This window comes from Pituophis catenifer, unplaced genomic scaffold, assembly GCF_029215685.1.
Source record: "Pituophis catenifer annectens isolate HBS135680 unplaced genomic scaffold, rPitCat1.0.hap2 SCAF_1, whole genome shotgun sequence".
NCBI classification, from domain to species: Eukaryota; Metazoa; Chordata; class Lepidosauria; order Squamata; family Colubridae; genus Pituophis; species Pituophis catenifer.
The window spans coordinates 331751319-331775022 of NW_027256881.1; the positions used below are offsets into that span (position 1 = coordinate 331751319).

Below are 23704 nucleotides of genomic sequence, written 5' to 3' on the forward strand. Positions count from 1 at the left end.
AAAAGAAAGCCTTCCAACTGGAACCCTATGTTGCTCTTGCAGGTTATTTATCTATTTTTATTCTTATTGGTTCATATTGAAGAGGAGTTTAGACAAATGAATAAAAATGGGGCCTCTGGCATATTAACCAAAGCTCCGACGCAGGATCTCTATTTTCAAAGAAAATCTAAATTCTAAATCCTAGCTGGAAGATGCCCTTCTTTGCCTTGATTATAGAGAAGCATTTGATTAGCTTAACTTTCGAAAGGAATGTCACAGACGGACCCCTTACCTGGATTTACACAGACGGCTTACTACAACCTGTTTTAATCCGTTATTAAACAAATCATAGCGGCCAGTTTCCCCAACCCTAACCTGTAACTAATAAGCCACAACATCTGGGTTTATTCTTTCTCTTATTATACATTGGAGCTCCTGATGTGCATGTGGACACTTCACTTGGTGCCGGTTGTGCTTTTTGCCAAATGAGTTTTGTGCATTGAAAATAAGATTTGCTTTGGTTTTTTTTAAAAAAATGAGAAAGTGGCATGCTGCAAAGCTTAGGGTCAAGCCTCATGAGGGCTGTTGACCTCACACAGGCCCCTGCAAGCTTTCTAAGAAAATCAGGAGAGAAAGTCTGGTATAGTGGTTAAATTAGTGGGCCAGAATCTGGGAGGCTCTTCCTTCCTTAGGCACGAAAGATGGCTGGGTGGTTTTGGTGACCCCCTCATTCTTTTTCAGTCCAACCCACCTTGTAGAATGGCTGTTGAAAAGTAGGAGCTAGGGGGCTTTAGGCAGGGGTGGGCTGCTGGGGGTTTGCAGGAGTTCGGGAGAACCTCTAGCTAAGATTCTGTGCAGTTTGGAGAACCCCCAAATCCCACTCCTGGCTGGGCCTGCCCACCCCTCCCCTGAGTCCCCACGTGGCCCGTTCTGGATGTAGGTAAGTTCAGGGTGCACACGGACGCTCAGGGAGAGTGAAAAACGGGCCTACCGGAAGTTCGGAAAGGTCGGAAACGGGCTCCAGAGGGCCTCTGGAACCTTGGGGAGGCCATTTTCGCCCTCCCGGAGGCTCAACAAAAGCCTCCGGAGCCCGGGGAGGGCAAAAACTCTCCCCCTCCACCGTGGTGCAGGAGGCCGAGGCCACGCCCACCCAGCAACCAGGCAGAGAATCCCTTGCTAAAATTTTTGAAGCCCACCCGTGGCATTAGGTATGCTTGTGGCCTTGAGCTAACCAAAAATAAATGTTGGATTTAAATCTAATCAAAGAATAAATAAAATAGTGGTTGCACACCAGTGTTTAGATTGGAAAAGTACCCATTGGCTAAGAAAAAAGCCAAAAGAAACAGGGGTGTTAGGGACTGCCCTGCAGACAGCATTTTGGTAAATGGATAATTATGATGGATGGTAACCTCCAGTTGCAACTATGATGCAAGACTTCGCATAATGTCCTCTCAAATATATCCACGGACTCAATCCGTGGCCTTACCAATATAAGGAACACTTTGACTCCTTGGTCTTCGGTGTCCATGGCGGTGATTCGGATGCTTTTCTCACTGGCTTTATCAATCTGCATTTGAGCCCACAGTTTGGTGTTCAGGATTAATCGCAGACTGCCTTGTGTTCTCATTACTAATTGAAAGTACCACGGAGATGAAAGACACACGGTCAACCATTTTTTTTAAAAAAAAAAATGCCTGCATTCAGAAACAGTAACTACAGCACTCATATAAATCCAAATCCACAAACCTTTGTAGTATAACCCCCTGAATTGGCAGTTCTTACAGCAGGAAGATGGAATTCCCACAACCCCAAGGAAGCAAGGAAATTTGGAAGATTGTTCAAGACATAGTACTAAGCTTGATGTGTTCTTTCTTCTTGGCTTCGATTAAGTAAAGCATCCATCCTAAAGGTGGTTTGTGTGTATTCAAAAGCAGCTGATGCTGTGTCTCCACCAAGGTCAACCCCATGACATCACCAGGTACTTCATTCTCCCAATCATCGGGGCAGGCAAAGGTCATCACACTTAACGTTTTACAGAGGGATGCAGTTGGCTGAACTTTTTCAAATGTTCTCGAGGAGTGATGATGCTTTTAAGTGTGCTATATTTTATCTTAGGGCTTGGACCAATGTTTCCCAACCTCAGCAACTGTGACTGGGAGTTGAAGTCCACATGTCTTTAAAGTTGCTGAGATCAAGAAACATTGACTTATACTATATAGCTCTCACAGAATGGCAAGAAATCATCCTGATATCGTTCAACAATCACAGTCAGAAGATAAACCAATTTCATGTATTCTTACATAATTTACATTCTGGAAAGCTGATCCCCCCCCACATCCTCTTTATTCCTTTAACAAGACTGGCATCCTAAAAATGCTCAGCTATTAAAATGTGGATAAACACATTGTCTACCAACAAGCCTTAATCACAAGGGCACCTGATGCCACAGGCTACTCCTGCAAGCTACAAATGTCTATGTTGGTATGCCCGTCCATAACAACTGGGTGGCACGGAAATGGATCCAGGACTATATTGGATCCAACTGCAATCTAGGTTCCTGCAGTGGTTGGTTGGTTGGCTGGTTAGGTTTCTGGCATCTTTTCCTCTTACCCAGGCGTGACTGCAATGTCCCATCATCTGTAGACGCCATGTCATTCAGCCTCAGAAGCCCTCGGCCTCTTTCCACCCAGGACTGGGAGCTCTTATCAAAGACAAACAACTTGCATTGAATCTGTAACAGAAACATTAGCTGGAGAACTTTAACGAAGGCAGCAAACGAGGAGATCACAAACCGCAAAGCCTCCAATGCATTTGAAAAATGGGTTTTCGTGCTCTCTCCAAATTAAAAAGTATTATTTCTCCCTAGTAAGAAAAATGGAAACACTTTCCACGATCCCTCTCATCTATGTATCCGATAAAGTAGCATTTAAAGCAAACAAAATAAAGGAGATATATCAGAAATTGCAAAAAAGGATGGTACTTCTACATTCCATGGCAGTTAATAACAGATATTAGATACTGAAAGAGAATTTTTAAAAAGAGAATTTTTTAAAAAAAGCAACAGGCAAGTCATAGAACAGTATTCTGAATTACATAAGCAGAATTAATTATTGATATTGTTTACATGACTCTGTCAAGCCTCAGTGGACATACCTAAATGTAAACTCTTATGGTCAGCTTACAGCAGTGTTTTTCAACTTGGGCAAATTTAAGATGTGAAGAATTATGGAAGCTAAAGTTCGCACATCTTCAAATTGCTGAGGTTGAGACACATTATAACTCTTACTAAGTCATAATTTGTTTACTTGTGATGTATGGATAAATTACAAACAAGCAACACATATTACAGCTGAGAGTGAGGTGTGAACCTCAGACATAAACAAGAAGAGGAACACAACTTCACACCCCACTTGGGAGTTCCCCAGAAACAACTGGCTAATCACAACTGCAAACAAAACGCTGGAATAGGGGGCTCTGGGTCTGATTCAGCACAGTGTGATGCCCCCATCGGAGCTGAATCTGCAGGGGAAGACAAGCTGGAACTGGAGCCGACGGGAGATTGAGGGGGTAGCTTCATTGGCTTGGGAGAAAAATGGGGAGGAGCAGGCCCAGTCAGGCCAGGGCATTTCAGGGTTGGGACGGCTTGTAGGCAGGGAGGAAGGGGGACAGGATGACCAAAAGAGGCTAAGCAGTGAACGTGAGAGACAGAGCTCAGGCAATGAGCAAGGATCACCTCCTCCTGATCCTCGAGCATGGAGAGTAGAGAGAAGGCGAGAACAGCGCAGACTGAGCCGACCACTCAGGGTGGGGGAGAGTGCCCCACCCCTCTTCACAAGGCACACCTGGGGACTGAGACTTAAGGAGATGCTGTGGGGAGGGGCATTTTTCGGGAACCAACGCTGAATTCATGGAGTGTTGAGTGCTGACGTTTAAGCTTTCCTGGATTCCTTGCATTCTTTCTGGCTTTCTGGATTAATTGCCTTGCTCCTTTGCTTCCTGGACTCCTCGACTTGCCCTGCTGGATTTCTTGCTTTGCAGATGTTGTGCTGGACTACTTGCAACCAGAGGCTGCTGGAGGTGTGTGTGTATGTGTGAGATCACTTTGCTCTGGGACTTGCCAGAAACATGGGAGCGTTTGAGGCAATTTGGAGCAATAAAGGGGCGGTTTGAACTGTCAGCTGCCTTTGCTGCCTCTGTGCTGTGCCCTGGGTCATCACATACAGCTGTACTGGGATGGATATCCTTGCATAGAGCATCTAACTGGACAGCGTTCCAGAGCAGAAGCTGTTACATGAACGTGGAGCAGAAGTACCAACATTAAGGCTGGAAAAAGAAGCACTCTTTTTCTGTTGGTCCAAGGAGCAAGAGGACAAGACTTAGTATTTAAAGCATGGGGTTGTACAGATAGTCCTCGACTTATAACCATTTGTTTAGTGACTGTTTAAAGTGACAGCAACACCGAAAAAAGTGACATCACCGTTTTTCACACAACTGTTGCAGCACCCCCTTAGTCACGTGGTCAACATTCGGACACCTGGCACTGGCTCATATTTATGACTGTTGCAGTGTCCCGGGGTCGTGTGATCTCCTTTTGCGACCTTCTGACAAGCAAAGTCAATGGGGAAGCCAGATTCACTTCATGTGACCGTGTTACTAACTTAACAATTGCAGTGAATCACTTAACAACTGGGGCAAGAAAGGTTGTAAAATGGAGCAAAACTCACTTAACAACTGTCTCACTTAGCCACAGAAATTATGGGCTCAATCGTAAGTCGAGGACTACCTGCATGCCATACCAAGCAGATTTTTAACATGTAGAACCTTTGAAAGAAAGAAAAAACTAACAATTTTAACTCCCTGAAGTTTTTGCCAGATTTAAGGTTGTGCCTGTTCTGAAGATTGGCTGAGAGAAGATGTTCCAGGCTTGTACTTGTAAAGCTCCCAAGTGTGTGTGTGTGTGCACAAGTTTTCTCCACAGCATACTCCCACCCTCCTGGCAAGCAAGACCAAGTAAAAGAAACATCCTGGGAGTTGCAAGAGATGAGTGCTGACTTCTGCAGGTCCTACTCACCTGTAGCACATTACTCTCAGCTTCCTCTCCTGTGATTACTTCTACCTTCTCCAGGAGACATTTCCTGGCTGTTGCTTTTGTATAGGCTGCGGCGGACTCAGCGAGCGATTCTGAAATATTATTGGCTGGAAAGAAATGGAAGGAGGTTAATGTGTGGGAAGCCTTGACTTCCAAACCTGTTGGAAACATATAGCAAAATTTTGCTTTAGAAATGAAAATAAACATAGTGTGATCAATTACCAGAAAAACAGCATTATGACCGTGGGAACTTCTTTCATACTGGTAGTTCTTGCTTAGTGACTCATTTGCTTAGTGACCATTCAAAGTTACAACGGATCTCCCCAAAGCTACTTAAGACCCAGTTCTGGAGTTCCAACAGGTGCCTCCCCCACAGTCATGTGATCACATTTTGGGTGCTTGGCAAACAACTCACATATACAGCCATTTGCAGCATCCTGTGGTCACATGCCGGCAATTTAGACATTTTTTGCCAGTTTCCCACATTTACTTCTGGTTTTGAGCAAAAAATACCCATTGAATAAAATAGGTTTGCTTAATGACTGAGGCAAAAAAGGTCATAAAACCAGGTGCGGTCACATGGTGATTTCACTTAACTGGCGTGGCTTAATTCTGAGCTCAATTACAGCTGTAAGTCGAGAACTACCTGTGTCCATTCATGCCTAGCTTGGATGAATAGAAGATACAAAACCACCCCCAAAAGTAACTTTTCTCCATGAAATTTAGTAACTAAATTTGTTATAGTATAGAAATAAATATACTGTATATTCTGTTTAAAATGAATTAAATGCAGCAAAAAGAACCACAGAGCGACAATTAACCCACTTAGCCCACCCACACCCTGCCCCCCAGCAACAGAAATAGCTTCAATAAAACTGATTTATAAGCACCAAAACTAATGAATAGTCAGTCTATTGCTGGGATGGTAAATATCCATGACGTATTCCAGCCCAGGAATCCAACTTGTGTTACAAAAAACACTGTTTTAAATTATAAATGTGGATGTTTTAACCTACCCAGTCTTCTGGAGTGGGCACCATAATACATTTACTAAAATAGTAAAGTAACAATGTTTATCATTTCTAAAAACAAAATGAAGACCTTGTTGGTGCAAGTTACTCATGTTCTGAATCTGATATGATTATCTTAAACAGTTTTCACAAGTATCCTACTTCAAAGTGATGGTACTTTGTTATATCTTCATCACTTAAGTCACAAGGGGCTTCTGAAAGTTACGATAATGGAACTTAAGGGCCATAAGTGGTTTGTGAGACAGAAGCTGCTCTAGCAGGAGAGAGAGGGAGGGACGGGGAGGGGGAGAAAGAGGGGGAGAGAGAGAGGGAGGGAGGGGGAGAGAGAGAGAGAGAGAGAGAGAGAGAGAGAGAGAGAGAGAGAGAGAGAGAGAGAGAGAGAGAGAGAGAGAGAGAGAAAGAGATGGGGGGGAAGAGTGACAAAGGGGAAGGGGGAGAGGGAGACAGAGATGCCTGATGGGGGCGAGCGGGAAGGGGGATTGCCAGAAGCTGAGTTTTTAACAATGAACAGTTGTTGAACAGTTTGTTTGTTTTACCTTTTTCTGGCGTGGCTTCCTGTGATGAAGATTCAGAGCCAGAGTCACCAGTGGTGTTTTCCTTGTTACTGTCTGTGCTGATCTCATTCAATTTGGGTGGACTCTACAAAAAAGAAAAAGAACAGGACCTAAAACCATTACCAACATTTCAGGCTTAAGGCACTTTCTTAGGTTATTTGTCTGCAACATACAGGCCGTCCTTGGTTAAGAACGGTCCTTGGGACTGGAAGTTCCAGTGCTAAGCAATACAGTCATAAAGTTCCATCACATGGCCTGCATCGCTGATAGCAAATCTTGGCAGTTCCCATTGCCATCGTTAAGTGAGGATCACAGGTCGTTAAGTGAGAACCTCTTTGTAACTTCCTACAATCAAAGTCAGGGGGAAAGCAGTTTGTATGCAGGCTGGCAAGTGGCTGCTGCTGGGTGTGGGGAGGACCTGGGGGTGACTGACACAATGTGGAAGGACTGGGGATAACTTGTACCAGATTGACTTGTGACCTTTCCTGCTGACTTCTCCATTGACTTTGCTTGTGGGAAGCCGACAGGGAGGGTTGCAACTGCTAATTGGCTGCCAAGTGCCCAGATCATAGTCACATGATTGTGAGGATGCTGGGACAGCCAGAACTTGGAGTATCAGCAATAGCAATAGCAATAGCACTTAGACTTATATATAAATTGGAAATTAAATTAAATTAAATTAAATACCGCCTCAAGTGCTTTACAGCCCTCTCTAAGCGGTTTACAGTCAGCATATTGCTTCCAACAATTTGGGTCCTCATTTTACCGACCTCGGAAGGATGGAAGGCTGAGTCAACCTTGATTCGATCAGGATCGAACCGTTGGCAGTCGGCAGAATTAGCCTGCAATACTGCATTCTAACCACTGTGCTACCACGGTTCTTTTACCAGTACCAGCCACAGTTGCTGAACAAGTGGTCATTAATGGAGAACTAGCTGTTAATCTATATGTGTTTAGCAAACCAACTAATAAATCATCAGTATCTATTTGGGTGTAGCTCAGGCTTGGCTGACAGCTGAGACCACCAAAATCAGCTAAGAGTTGATTTTGGTGGGCTCGGAGATGATGTGGAGCTATTTGTGAAGCTGAAACATTTGGTACCTAAACTCCCGACTCAAAGATGAAGCAAGGCTAAATGTGAGGAACAGCTGTTTACTGATTTATAAGATAGTCTTTGCTTCAATTGTTCTGACCTAGGCATTCCCAAACCACGACGCAAACTCCTTGGGCTGACAAAAACCCCTTTTTATTAAGTTACTGTGAATTTCTCACATTCACATCCAACAAAGTTTTTCAAGAGAACATTTACAGTCACAGATCTTATCTGGCTTGGAGAGCTGCCAGGCTGATATCTTCAAAACTTGGCAAGGATTCTTTGAGAGTCACGAACCAATTAAGCAAACTAATTGTCTCCTGCAAACTCTCCTCCCCATTCGCTCCTCTTTTATTCCCTCTGGGAGGGGCCATTCATCGTCCACCTGTGGCCTTACTCCCAAGTCGACCCTTGTTCCTCAGCTGTTCTCTTCAACTGGCAACCCTGCGCATGCGCACACTGGGAACAGGCTGCAGCTGTTCATTTTCCTCACTGATGTCTGATTCCAAAGGCAACTGATAACTGTCAGACTGCCCTGGCCTCATCTCTGCCTCTGAGGCAAAGTCTTCCCCAGACTCCAGGACTGGCCCATGTTCCTCCCCAACCTCCTCACTGTACGAATCTGCTGTCAGCTCCGCTGGCTGCTGGGGGGCCACAACATCAATACTTATTCTACTATTCTCTATCTAATATCTGTGTGAGTGACAAATGACCATCTACAGGCTGCTACTGGCATGTGTGCATCTATGGGTGAGAGTGCTAATTCCATCCTGCCGTTAGATTGCAGCCTGATCCCAAGAGACAGTAGTATCTCATCCTGGGTTTTTGGCTCAAATCCCTACTCGACTGGAAAATGATCTTGGCCTGTCACCCTCATTCTGAATGTAATATATGGGTTTGGAAAACATAATAGGCAGGAGAAGAATTATATGTTACTGCAGCTGCACAGCATCATTGCAGGTTTACAAAAATATAGATCAGGAATGAACGAACTTACAGCCTTACAGCCTTAGTGCAGCTTCATTGACCAGAGCAAAAATATAAAAGCCATCCAAAGCTGGACAATGCTTACCAGGACTCTTTCGCTCATATTCTGCCCAAATACAAATTTGTTGCTGGAAGCATCGGCACTGTGTGTAGAGTTTTCTATGCTGGAAAGAGAGAAATGCTCTTTTTCAATTTGGCAGAAAAAAGCCAACCCTGCCTTTTTGCACCCGCCATCCCTCTGCCACCTCGCTTAAAGGAAGGAGCAGTGAAAAGCAGTGAAAGCGAGGAAGTTGCTGACATTCTCCCCCACCTGGAGCTGATATACTGCAGGAAGTAGTTTGTAGCAGAAGGCATCTCAGAGCTTGGGAGCCAGGTGTTTTGCACATCAGCTGATTCATCCCCTTCATCTCCTAGCTGGGATAAGATGGGTGGCACTGAGATTGGGTAAGGTCCATAGAACAACACAAAGCACAAGTGTATATAAAATACAGGAAATTGCTTTGGATTAGTTAGCTCATTGGTCCATCTTAAGAGTAGTATTGGATCCTCTGATTGGAAGCTGCTCTGAAGGGGTTCCAGCTACTCTAAAAGGCTCCCAACAGCCTTTTTTTTTCCAGAGCTCAAGAGATGGAACTTCTGCATAGGCTCCACCACTCTGCAAACAACTCTCTTCAGGTATGCAGAGAGAAAAGAGAGAAAGAGAGAGGTTTACTCCCCACCCCGCCTTTCATTCGGCTCTCTCTCTCTCTCACAGGCTCTGATTTATGAAATAGCTGGAATGAAGGAAGATTGTTTTTTAGAATATAGCTCCTGAACCGAAAAAGAAGAACACTTCAATTAAACTTGGGGCTCAAAATCAAGGGTAGAAACGGAGCCTGACATTCTGTAGGAAGAAAACAAGGCAGGCATGTATAATTTTCAGCTCTAAGAATGATGTTTATGATTCATTTCTATCCCTCAGGGGTGCAGAAATACTTCAAGAGTGGCCCCCAATCCTGTGTTATGCTGGAGCCAATATCAGAGATTTCCAAAGATCATTAAGTTCCACCTCTCCTTAATGAGGTAGGGTCACAAGGAGTCTAAGCCTAAGCTAAGTAAAAGTTGCTTCATGTTGGTGTCTAATAACAGCACCTGAGTGTCTAATTACAAATAAGGACCTATGGAAAGCACTCCTTGATTTCTGATTGGCAGAAATTTACAGAATGAGGGTAGTTCACTGACTGCAAATTTACAGAATGAGAATACAGGTAATCCTCGACTTACGACCCCAATGGAACCCCAAATTTTTGTTGCTAAGTGAAACATTTGTTAAGTGAATTTTCCTCAGTTTTACAACCTTTCTTGCCACAGTTGTTAAGTGAATCGCTGCAGTTGTTAAATGAATCTGGTTTTCCCATTGACTTTGCTTGTCAGAACGTCGCAAGAGGGGAGCACATGACCCCGGGACACTGCAACGGTCACAAATGTAAGTCGGTGTTCGAGCGTCTGAATTTTAAGCGTGTGACCATGGGGATGCTGCAAGGGTTGTAAAGTGTGAAAAACGGTCATAAGTGAATTTTTTTTCCAGTGCCATTGTAACTTTGAGCGGTCACTACGTGGACTGCTGCAAGGCGAGGACTACCTGTAGATCGTGCACAGTTTTTCAAATCGTCACTGCCCTCTCCAGGAATGTCTGCACATGATTAACCTGAAGAGGGCAACTGAAAGAAATCAAACACAACTGCACATCCCTTATCTAATGCAGGGGTCTCCAACCTTGGCAACTTTAAGACTTGTGGACTTCAACTCCCAGAGTTCCTCAGCCAGCTTTGCTTTGCTGGCTGAGGAACTCTGGGAGTTGAAGTCCACAAGTCTTAAAGTTGCCAAGGTTGGGGACCCCTGATCTAATACATTGTTTGGCTATGAATGGCAACAGCTCTCTGGAGCCTGAAGCAAAGAAAAGATTCCTTTTCCACCATGATCCACCCAAGAATATATAACTAAGGCATCAGGAGTGGAAAGTTTTGCCTACAACATGGGCATTGCTACTGAGCTATTGCTCCCTTAACGTTTACCAGCAGTACCTGGACCCAAACTGGAAAAATACCTTCACTCTGTCTCTTAAGTTTTGCCCAAACACAAAGGATTGCTGTGTGTTCTGCTCTTTTTCACATTTTTCAGTGTGTGAAGCATTGTTGGGTTTATTTTTCTGACATGGGTTCTCCTAAACAAGAGAGAAAGGGGGAAGGGAGGGAGAACATAACCACAAGAAAAGGAAACCAGTGAAGAAAACTAGAAATGTAATTTCCACCACCCCTCTTTTCCCCTTCAATCCATTAAAACAATTTGGGCTATGCTGGGTGTATGTGACTGGTTTCAGGGTCACGCTAAGAGTCTCATGGCTCAGCATGGACTCGAAGCCAGACTTCACAGGTCAAACATTCAAGCCACTGTGTGCCTCACTGGTTTATCTGGAATCCACTGTGCCAGAAGAGCAAAGGAATCTGGGGTATGGGATAATCAGTGGAGAGAAAATGCCATTTTCATATTTCATATGGGAAGGAAGATTGGGAGCCCAATTCGCCTTGAAAAAGACTTTACCAGATGTCCTCAAACAACACAAACCCCTTTGCTGAAGTAAAAAGAGCAAGACCCCCCCCCTCCTTCCCAGATTCCATCTATTTCCCAAGTGCCATCAACAGACTCACCATTTCGTCTGAATCGGGACTTTTCGGTATGGTATTAGTTGTGGGTTCAAATGTAGCAGCCAGAGGATCTGGAGGGATACTTACACCATTGGTTCCACTGCTTGGAACTGCGACAAGAAACAACATGCAAGATGTAAAGGCTTGCAGCATCTTTATTTTTCGACCCTGCAGTAAATCTCACATTAGGAAGCCAAGGTAGCTGGACCAGTTAGTACGTAACACTGTTAAATGTAATAAGCGAGCAGAGCTCAGTAAGATGAATTTGCAGTGGAACTTTCTATTCTAGCATTCTTTCCCTTATTGGGTCAGTCAGATGAGTAATAATAATAATAAAAAAAACAACCCTACACAGGACATGCCAAGATTACCTGAAAAGCTTTTGCAAAGGATTCACTCTCCACTGAATTTTTTTTTCAAAGTGGTAAGACTTGATGACTTCATGACATTTCCAGCCCCAATGAAGTTATGTCTTTCTCAGTCCTCAAAAATGAGGAAATGAGGAAAACTCAGTTCTGTTCCTCAGCTCCAGCTTCTGTTATATACTTCAACATGTACCCTTTAAGAAGATCAATGCTTCTCTTTTTCAAAAACAGAAATATAAAATGACACATCCAATATTTCCTCAGTACCAGATAACACGGTTCTAGCAGCCTTGCACATACTTCCATAACCCAGACTTACTTTGTATATCTTTATCAATCATCTGTGACTTGACACACACCCCACGCCCTCACAGGTATACACACACAACTTTAGATAAACACGTGACATTCTGCTTTGTGGGGCAATTTACACTTGGATACTTAGAAATTGAGATTTATTGTAGTTTTGTGAGTCACTTTGCAGGCTGTTTCATGGACTGAAAAGCGAGCTGTTCTATACAAAGTCAAATTATTTCATCTTATAAAATAACCAGCTTGCTGTGATTTTTACAGATCTTTCCTATTACCAGCATCCAAAAGACTAATTTGCCTTCCAGTCTTACAGAATAGAATTCTTTATTGTCCAAGTGTGATTGGACACACAAGGAATTTGTCTTGGTGCCTATGCTTTCAGTGTCCATAAAAGAAAAGATACATTCATCAAGAATCATAAGGTACAACACTTAATGATAGTCATAGGGTACAAATAAGCAGTCAAATCGAATTAGGAAACAGTCAATATAAATCGTAAGGATACCAGCAACAAGGTTACAGTCATACAGTCATAAGTGGGATGAGATGGGTAATAGGAACGATGACAAGATTAATAGTAGTGCATTATTATAAACTATACTAAATTTTCCACATATCCTGTGCATATCCTGTGCACTGACAGAAGGCTTATTAAAGAGTCAGTTTGGTCTGGGGTTAAGGCATCAGGCAAGGCACCAGGAGTCTGTGAGTTCTAGTCCCCCCTTAGGCATGAAAGCGGACTGGGTGACCTTGGGCCTGTCACTCTTTCAGCCCAATCCACCTCACAGGGTTGTTGTTGTTGTGGGGAAAATAGGAGGAAGCAATATGTTCATAGTCTTTACTTATTTATAAAAAATAATAAAGGCAGGATAAAAAATGAAATAAATAAAATATTTATAAAACAAATATAACCCTTCTAGAGCCTAAAAAAATATTTTTAATAAAAATCTAATATTCGGTATAATCCCACATTGTTCATATATATCTGCCTGTGTGCCAAAGGTAGTATATGCTATGCTACATACTTCACCTTCCCTATATGGATCATAATTTGTGCAAATTCATTTTTACCCTCTAAAATACTATTATCCAGTTGCTAGGATATCCCGAAACAGTGGATAGAATTTGAAAATATCGTAGACTCCTATAAACACTTAAGGCATTTACTCCTTCAAAAGATCTTGCCAGCTTGAAATTTATCATGCTGAATGCAGCAATTACAGAGACTAACTTGCCTGTTTGTGAAAAAGCTTTTGGCTGGGGAGCTTGTAATACTGCTGGGCGCAAGACACTTCGCTGTTGTTCCTTCGGTTTTTGACTTGGGACTCCTGAAAATGAAAGCAAGCTTTTATCTCTTTGACCTTTAGCACTGTTCGCATTGGTAATAAGAAAAATTCAGCAAAAAACCCTTCTACTATCTTATATCTTTGTTTTTCCTCCATTTCACGCAAAGCCATTGCTTACCTGCACTTGGTGCCTGGCCGTGGATTAGAGTGGGTGGCTTCAATCTGAATCCAGAGCTCTTTTCCTCTATAATGCAAAATAATAAAAAATAAGATACACAAGCTGTACAACGCGAGAGGTAATGGCCAAGATTCATAATATTTTGCCCAGTTATTATTTTTTCAAAAGGAAAAAGACCCAAAAATCAAAAGATAAGAAACTGAAAGGTAATGATAATGTAAAGAGAGCTGATTTGTTGTAGCAGTTAAGGTGCTGGCTTAGAAACTAGGAATCTGTGAGTTCTAGTTCTGCCTAAGGCATGAAAATCGGCTCGGTGAATTTGGGCCAGTCACTCTCTCTCAATCCAACCCACAGAGTTGTTGTTGCTGTTGTTAAGACAAAGAGGAGAAAGTAGGAGTATTATGCAAATTCTTCGCCTTGAGTTTCTTATAAAAGGAGCCCTGATGGCGCAGTGGTTAGAATGCAGTATTGGAGTTCGATTCTGATGAGGCTGGAGGTTGACTCAGCCTTCCATCCTTCCGAAGTTGCTAAAATGAGGACTCAGATTGTTGGGGGCAATATGCTGACATTATAAACCGCCCAGAGAGTGCTATAAAGCACTTTAGGGTGGTATATAAGTGCTATTGTTATTGCTGAAAATAATAGAGGTGGGATAAAACTCTAATAAAGAAATAAAATTAATAAAAATATGCAGTTAAAATTAACCAGAACCAGCCAATATTATTAGACTAATGCCAAGCATCCTGATGATTTTATACAGCACTCTTCTGAGTAATGTGTCTAAGTAAAGATTTTATGTAAAAGGCCACGGATTCAATCCCTTCTTCTCATTCAGTTTTATGTAATTATGAAGTGAAATCTAAATGTACAATATACATTAATTATGAAGTGAAATCTAAACGTACAATGGTTGTGTCCCTATTATCTCTAATCTTCCTCAAGGCACTGTTTAAACATGCATTCCTTTCTCAGGCAAAGCTAGACAACAGGAATGGGGAAAAAAGAGGTAGATCTGGGAATTATTTTTTCTTTACCTGTCTGTGAAGGAGGGAACTGTGTTAATGAAGACGTTCTTTCCCGCTTTACAGGAGGACAGTAACCCCCATCTTCTCGGTCAGATTCTGTAGGGAAAGTCAGTAAACAGAAGAAGTAGAAATATAGTAGGCAATTCTGATTGGATTCTCACCCCTCAAATGGAACTCAGCTAAATAGGCCTGCAATAGCTAATTCTCATTGACTGATCATGTTTTCAAAGACAAGGTCATTTCACAGATATTTATCCACAGAGGAACTCTGTCTTTAACTTACTTCAAAGATCAGCATTGCTACATCCCTTCTTTACATCAGTGTACAATTAACTTATGGCAATTGCTACTAATTGGTTTTACTGACGTCAACTATCCATGAAGACTAAATGGAATTTTCCTATTCAGAGATGTTCTTTCTCTAAGTCAGGTTTCTCCAGACTTGGCAACTTTAAGAGCTGTTGCCAGAACTCTCAGAATTCCCAGCAGCATGGCTGGCTGAAGAATTTTGGGAGTTGAAGTCCACAAGTCTTAAAGATGCCAACTTTGGAGACCCCTGCTCTAAATACTACATGACTAGTCCAATACAAGAAAACGCTATTAGTGTGAAAACTATTCACTGTTAAGCTAACCAATGCTAGAAAAATATTGCTGGCTTTTGTTCAATGTTCAGCGGTGCTTTTAATATGCACTTTGCATTAGATTATGGGGTCTGTTTTGACATGGGAGGTCAAAATTCTTAAAACATGGAGACGAGCTACTGGAATTCCTCTGCAAAATAAATGCATTTACACCCATAAACAGCCAGGCAGGGTGAGAAATGTACTAATTTGTATTCAGGGATTTTCTGGATTCTTTAGGCAAGTGGAATGAGCTTTCTCACCTTCCCCATCTTCTGGACTTGACTCATCTGCTGATCTCTGCAACAAATACATTTATATTAAAAAATCAGACTCTATCACAAAACATAATGCTACCTGACTTTTTTTTTTGCATGTTACATCACGGGTGTCAAACTTGCGGCGTCACGTTGCCGTCATGTGACATTTCGTGACATTTTTCCCTTTTGTGGAGCTGGAGCGGGCGTGGCCCACACATGACGCATCCGGCCCGCGGGCCACCAGTTGGACACCCATGTTACATCTTAATGTGGCGCATTGCTAAGTAATAAGTCTGTGCTTGCTTCAAAAATTATTCAGAAAAAAGCCTTTGGATGCCAAACCTTAAGAATCACATTATCTTTACTGAGTCAAATTCTTAGAGCAGCTACAACTTTTCCCCGAGTTTGTTGGGAAGCTTGAAAAAACACCTAAATAGCAATAAGGTGCTAGACTCAGACTTAATGGGCTCTTAAAGCACTTTTTCTGAATAATCTATGAACTGTACCAGCCCTAATACATGTAGATTAGATGCAAAATAATATCTGCTTTCAATTTAAAGGGGTTATAACAATAAATCAAAAATTGGTTGGAAGAAAATAAAAGGAGTTTGGGCAACACTCTTCTTAACTGTTCTTAACTGATGACAGCAAAATGGTAACGAGAAAGAACCCAGGAGGAAAAGCCAACAAAGCCAAAGAAAGTCAAATTTTTTGACTATGTGGAGAAATCTAGGTAATCAATTAAAGCTGAATTAATTAATCCAAAATGTATCTCCAATACCTGAGCAACAGAAACTTTTGCTTATATTTTAAAGCTTCTTGGACTAGAGACAAATTGTAACTGGTATACATCATTTTAGAAGACAGGTGCCCTCCTGTGGAAAGAACAGAGTACTTCTTTCTTTTTTTAAAAAAATAATGATTTTATTCAACAGTTACAAAGATAAAAGATCAATACAAACTAAAATAGTGACTTCTGTCATAGTGAAATAATGACTTCTGTCATAGTGAATCAAATTTAGGTGTTCTTCTCTAATTAAGAACATAAGGTTTTCCTAGTGTGTGCAGTTTTTATAAGGATATGTGTCAAAAGGTAATTTACATTTTTACGTAGTGCATACAAGTGCTGCTGCAGGTTTCACCTTCAAAATGGAATATTTCTTTTGTGAGAGAATAAGGTCTCCTTCACTTTAAACATTGCAAAACATGAAAGGAGCTGAAAATAAACATGAATAAGACAGTTCACAAACAAAATTCAGGTGAATATAATTAAAGAGAAAGTAGCAATCTATTAGCCAAGAGAAAATCTTCTACTAAATCCATTAAAAACACTAAAATTATATATCGCTTAAAAGTTGTTTTACTAATCTTACATAAAATAGATATCTACTCAGATTGTAAAAATAATGTATATTCTTCCTACATATCCTCGTTAGTGAGGTATACACATAACACCACCAAGTCATATTTAGTGTTACTATGATACAAATGTAATTAATGGATTAACATTAAATGCAAATCAGTCTACTACAATATTTCAACAAATCACTATTACTACTCTAATAAATTATGTGTGAGTCCAATTATTAACTGTTTCCACAAACAATGATAAACTAGGTCTCATCGTTACAGACAAAATCTGCAGAACAAGGTATTTTTTCTTCCTTCTATGTAGATGAGAAATAAACACAATCCCATTTTCTTTCAGCATTTCCTGTTTTACAAATAATCCTCAATTTCCGACAATTGAGTCCAAAATTTCTATTGCTGTGAGTTATGCCTCATTTTACGACCTTTCTTGCCACAGCTGTTGAATCACTGCAGTTATAAAGTTAGCAACATGGTTGTTAAATGAATCTGGCTTCCCCATTGACTATTTGGGTCATCCGTGAGATCTGGGTGAGATCATCCGTGGTTTTGAGGTGAGAGTCCATCTGTACGCTGATGATACTCAGCTGTACATCTCCACCCCAGACCACCTCAACAATGCCCTTGATGTGATGTCCCGCTGCCTGGAGGCCGTGCGGGTCTGGATGGGGAGAAATAGGCTCAGACTCAACCCCTCCAAGACTGAGTGGCTGTGGTTCCCGGTGACGCGATATAGTCAGCTGGTGCCATCGCTGACTATTGGAGGTGAGTCTTTACCCCCCACAGAGAGGGTTCGCAATCTGGGTGTCCTCCTGGACGCACGGCTGTCTTTAGAAGAATACATGACGGCCGTGGCCAGGGGGGATTTTTATCAGGTTCGCCTGATCCGCCAGTTGCAGTCCTTTCTGGATCGCGACGCCTTGCGCACAGTCACTCACGCCCTTGTCACCTCCCGACTGGACTACTGCAATGCTCTCTACATGGGGCTCCCCTTGAAAAGCACCCTGAGGCTCCAACTGGTCCAGAATGCGGCCGCGCGGGTGGTTATGGGCACAACTCGTTGTGCCCACGTGACACCCCTCCTGCGCGAGCTGCACTGGCTCCCAGTGGTCTTCCAGGTGCGATTCAAGGTGTTCGTCACCACCTTTAAAGCGCTCCACGGCATTGGACCTGGATACCTTCGAGACTGTCTTCTGCCACCAGTAGCCTACCACCGGCCAGTCCGCTCCCACAGAGAGGGTCTCCTCAGGGTGCCATCGGCCAAATTATGTCGGCTGGTGACACCCAGGGGGAGGGCCTTCTCTGTGGGAGCTCCTGCCCTTTGGAATGAGCTGCCCCCAGAAATTCGTAAAATCTCTGATCTCCGTGTATTTCGCTGTGCCCTCAAAACCTTGTTGTTCCGCCAGGCTGAGCTATCAAGGTAAAGATTTTAATTGGGTTTTTAAAAATGGGACTATCATTTAATAATTTTAATTATTTTTAAATTTTGTCTGTCTTTGTGCTTTTAATCAGGCTGTACACTGCCCTGAGTCCTTCGGGAGAAGGGCGGTATAGAAATAAAATAAAATAAAATAAAATAAAATAATAAAATAAAATAAAATAAAATAAAATAAAATAAAATAAAATAAAATAAAATAAAATAAAATAAATAAAATAAAATAAAATAAAATAAAATAAAATAAAATAAAATAAAATAAAATAAAATAAAATAAAATAAATTTGTCAGAAGGTTGCAAAAGGCGATCAAATGTCCCCGGGACATTGCAACCATCATAAATATGAGCCAGTTGCCAAGCACCTGTACTTCGATCACATGATCCTGAAGTTGCTGCAACAGTCAAGTGTGGTCATAAGTCACTTTTTTCAGTGCTGTTGTAACTTTGAATGGTCACTAAACAAACTGCTGTAAGTTGAGGACTACCTGTATTTCTACTGTATGTACAATCCAAGAACTGTGGTTGAACGTAAACTCCAGCTTTTTAAAACCAATTAACTATATGCTACATTTGAATTGACTTCATTAGATAATATAAATATTTTGTAGCTTAGTCTTAATCACAAATCACATTTTCCTTCTCGCAGTTGCATGGAAAAAGAAAGAGAAGGGGCAGCATGTTCCAACACTACAGTTTCATAGAGGCCATTTGTGTACATAACGCTAAACTATGGATTAACCTATGAAGTTTAACACAAAATTCTTCGCTGGATGTTATGTACAGAAAAGTCTAATTCAAATTGTTTGAAATAATTAAGCCACAAGCCCGGGTGCACAAGAAATGTTCATGTTCACAATTCAGTGGCCTTTCCTTACTGCCAAATCAGTAACATCCACACAAACTTCTGGGCCAAAAGAAGCCTCCATTAGAACTTGGAAAGAACCAGCTTGAGTTCTAATATCAACGGCACCTCCTGCCTGTGGTGAGAATTTATTCCCTTGTGGCAATCACACATGGAAGTCGTGCCCCCCCCAACCTCAAATACTGGGACCAGTTTTGAGCAAACGTTTTAGGAAGAGTAACTACCATATTTTCCGGCGTATAAGACGACTGGGCGTATAAGATGACCCCCGACTTTTCCTGTTAAAATATAGGGTTTGGGCTATACTCGCCGTATAAGACTTCCCCTCTTCCAATGCACACCAAATAAAAATTAAAAAACATCAACTGGCTCACCCACAATGTAAAAGCAGCTGTGCTAGACCCAAAATGGCCCCTGCAACAAGCAGGAAGCTCACACAGCCACAAAAAGCCCATAAAAACAACTTTCACACTTCACACACACAAAATTCCACATACAGCTTTGTGAGATTTTGTGTGTTTGGGTAGTTAGAGTGAAACACTACAGAAACACACTAAATCTCAGAAAGCTGCACAAATATTATTTTATTTTAATTTATTTTTATTTTTATATGAAAACTAAATTTAAAACTTCCTAAACTTTAAATGGCTAGGTCTAAAAAAGAACAACTAAAAAAACCCCAATTAACTATTTTTTTTAAAGCTCCCAAAGGGGAAAAAAACTTACCCAATAGAACACGGGTCTCCAACCTTGGCAACTTTAAGACTTGTAGACTTCAACTCCCAGAATTCCTCAGCCAGATTTGTTTTGTTGTCTGAGGAATTCTGGGAGTTGAAGTCCACAACTCCCTGCCTGCTTGATTGCAGGCAGGGAGTGTCTTGCTGATGGAATGGATTCAGGCAAGCGAAGCAAGGTAAGCGTTGCAACTAGCAGCTAAGGTAAGCAAGCTGGAGGGGGAAAACTTTTTTCCTTTTACATGGCTCTGGCGATCCCAGCTGCGTTGCCTGATTAGCAGGGAACTCAGCTGGGATCGTTAGAGCTTGGATTGCCAGAGCCATGTTTTTTTCCTTTTACATAGCTCTGGCGATCCCAGCTGCGTTGCCTGATTAGCAGGGAACGCAGCTGGGATCGCCAGAGCTTGGATCGCCAGAGCCATGTAAAAGGAAAAAACTTTTTTCCTTCTACATGGCTCTGGCGATCCCAGCTGCGTTGCCTGATTAGCAGGCAACTCAGCTGGGATCGTCAGAGCTTGGATCGCCAGAGCCATTTAAGGCTCGTCAGACCCCTTTCGGGCTGGTCTGCCTTGTTACAGGAGAACGACACCCGGTGTATAAGATGACCCCCGACTTTTGAGAAGATTTTCATGTGTTAAAAAGTCATCTTATACGCCGGAAAATACCGTATTTCAGAGAATGAAGATTACCAATGGATTAGAAACTCTCCTGTGAAGAGAAAGTGAAGGAATTGGAAAGAGTTTTTTCTTCTCCAAAAGATTGATGGGGCTATGAACATACTCTTTAGATCAAGGGTCCCCAACCCCCGGTTCGTGGCCTGATTGGAATAGGGCCACACATGTGACAGGTGAGTGAGCAAAGCTTCGTCTGTACATGTACAAGATGTAGGTTGCGCGCGAAACCACCACCCTCTCCAGTCTTCCATTGAAAAATTGTCTTCCATTAAATTGGTCCCTGGTGCCAGAAAGGCTGGAGACCACTGCTTTAGATATCTCAAAAGATGGCCGAGATAAAATGTGAATGTTCAAGATCTATCTGCTATCCCTCCAAAGTGTAGGAAATGGACCAATGATTTCAAGTTAGAGGAAAATAATTTCCATGGTGGGCTTCCTTCATTGGCTGTGTTTAAGCAACTTGTGTGGGATGTTTTGACTCACTGAACTGAGAAGGGGGGGGGTTGTACTAAATGGCCCTTCCAATTCTATGACTCTGTAACAGAGAGAAGTGCCTTTTCTACTTCTAGACCTTACATGATGGGCAATCAGCATAGACAGGCACCACAGCAGCTGACTTAGATAATATTTACAAATACAGTATAGTATTATTCCAGTCAAGAAAACTGCCCCTGCCTATCCTCTCTCCCTCCCTTGAATCAGAAGCGAGCCAACAAATACACCATATACTATTTTTTGCACTTCTAATCCCATTACAGGCCTTTGGAGGATGATTGATGCCACCCCCCCCCCCTTTAAATTCTATTCCCTGTGAGTGTTTATTGTTCTTTGTTTTTAAATATTTTAACAGTTCTAAGTTGCCCAGAGTCATTAGGAATCAGGCAGCATATAAAACAGAACTATTATTATTACTGTTTTAAACAAAATGTGACCATATAGCTGGCTCTCTCAAAGCCCCCCCCCCAAATTCCCCATTTTATTTCAGACGACTGATTGATTTTCATTTCCTCCAAACTCATGATTCCTCCTGAAGCTTCTAGGCATAATTCTTCTTAACTCACACCATGCCCAACCATTGCAACCTCTAGGCACAGTGCAAAGACTCATTTAGTAATATCCAGGTTTGTTTGTTTTTTTTTAAATTAAGAGCAGAATGTGATAATTTTGAAAACCTGAATAAATATAAATAAAATGAAGAAGAACATAATCTCTGACATACTGGGGATATTCTATCTCCCCACCACAGTTTTAGCAGCAGCTGCCCTGAAACTTTAGTGAGAGAGGAAGAGACTGAGTCAATTTGAAATTTGATGCTGATATAACCAAATGTATTTGAAGTGCTATACAGATTCTCCATAGCATCACATTTATCATTAACATCATATGCATTGTATGGTGAATGAATACCCCATGTATCCCACTTTTGGGCACTTGAAATAGAAACCTTCTATGAGGCAGTTTTTATCCATGCAGACTCATCCACCCCTATCTCACATGGCTTACTTATTATTATAATGGTTAAAATTCAATTTTTCCTCATAGTCTACAATAATGTAAATCGGACCCCTATTTAGTCATATATCATTACATCCTCACCCCCGCCACACACAGAAAGAAAGGAAGGAAGCCTTGCCTTCTGAGAAGCCAAAGAGGAGAGAAAGCTACAGCTTTGACTTATAAAGCTCAAAGCTTCCTTCCAAAGGAACACACTGGGTGACACATTTTCGGTTCTCTCTGGCTCCTCCATCCACTGACAGAGCCTTTTGGCTTGCTCAGAGGCTCTTCTTTTTCCTGCTTTGATACTTCTGAATAAAGAAATGCAGTGCACGGTTACTCAGGTGTTCATCCCACTGCATTCAGCCAGACTTACTTCCAGGAAAAGTGCAGTTGGGATAAATTAAGGAGACAGGAAAAAGAAGAATTCAAGCTTCTTATCTTATGAAGAGTTATTTGGCTTCATATACACATTTGGGTGAATATGAGAGGAATAAGAAATGACATTGCTATAGACTACATGCCTGTGGTCTGAGATGCTCATCATATGCCCTTTTCTAATCATTATATGCCTCCTCATCGGAAGAGTAACTACTTAGGGACTTTAAAAGCTCTCCATAAAAGGCTCACCTGTTCCATTTTTGAAGGTGGAGGCCAATTTCTCTTCCTCTCTACTGCTGCCTCCTGTTATTTCCTACGGGCTAAGAAATTCAGAAACTATCTTTTGTAAAATATTCCCCGGATAAAGACTGTAGCTCAGTAAATACTGCATACATGCAAAAGATCACAGGCTCAACTCTGACGTCTCTAAGCAGGATTGGGAAAATCTCTCCAAAAACCTGAGGTACGACTGCCAATCAATGCAGAGACAATACTGAACTAAATGAGACTATTTGGCTTACACAGCTTCTCTGTCTAAAAGAAGATCTGTTGTGTCAGCTACCAAAAAAAAACCCCCTTCCCATTATTTTAGAAAGAGGAAATCAAGCAGGTGGGAAGCAATTACGAGTCCAAGTCTCACAGCTGACAAGTTAAACTATAGGCATTTTAGGGAGGAGGAAAGGAACACTAAAAAAAGAAAATTAATAATAAAAACAAAACAAAACAGAGTTTCACCAGAAGTCCTTGGTAGGTTCTGACTTACCCTGCCAATACAGGAAGCAGCTCGGATACAAGCAACTGAGGGGGCAGGAGCCTCAAGGTTGCACCCCTGGCTGATTTGGGGTGACCCATAGCCCGGTGAGGAGATTCTGCTTCTCCCTGAGGGTCCTCGCCTGAATCCGACAGCCCTTTTTGCTCTGCAAGGGACTGGGAGCAAAGAAGAACAACAGCCCTTCAGTGCCAGGCAGCAAAAGGACAGAGGAGGATCCATTAAGGGCTTTTCTTCCTAGACTGGGTCCATGTCACTATCATAAACTGATGGGTGTTAACAGCAGCAGCTGCTGGGATTCAAGCACATATACCCCAATGGCAAGCAGCCTCTGTGCAATCCTTCCATCTCTTTTATCCCCGTAAATCTTTGGCTTTATATGAATCACAAGCAACACTGATAACATTTGTCAGATTTTAAGAAGGCTCTCCCTGTTATTGACTCACAGATGAACAAGCTCCACAGGCTCCAGCCAGATTGGCAAAGACAATCTGATGTCATTAGCTGGGTTCCCTCAAAACTG

The 23704-nt window shown here is 42.0% G+C and overlaps 1 protein-coding gene across 2 annotated transcripts in view; it reads right to left on the reverse strand.

Moving 5' to 3' along the window:
- Nucleotides 1–23704, reverse strand: part of RANBP3 (RAN binding protein 3) — a 35401-nt gene that overhangs the window by 2542 nt on the left and 9155 nt on the right. Inside the window, exons 3-14 of one of the 2 annotated variants that reach the window (XM_070943519.1) lie at nt 15467–15503; nt 14593–14679; nt 13559–13624; nt 13330–13422; nt 11421–11527; nt 10820–10936; nt 9044–9147; nt 8819–8897; nt 6636–6738; nt 5051–5175; nt 2590–2680; nt 1466–1608 (exon numbers count right to left, since the gene is read on the reverse strand). In XM_070943519.1, coding sequence (XP_070799620.1) covers nt 1466–1608; nt 2590–2680; nt 5051–5175; nt 6636–6738; nt 8819–8897; nt 9044–9147; nt 10820–10936; nt 11421–11527; nt 13330–13422; nt 13559–13624; nt 14593–14679; nt 15467–15503 — 1152 coding nt within the window. Of the gene's footprint in view, nt 1–1465; nt 1609–2589; nt 2711–5050; nt 5176–6635; nt 6739–8818; nt 8898–9043; nt 9148–10819; nt 10937–11420; nt 11528–13329; nt 13423–13558; nt 13625–14592; nt 14680–15466; nt 15504–23704 lie in introns of both variants that reach the window. The other variant, XM_070943510.1, reaches the window with a different exon arrangement.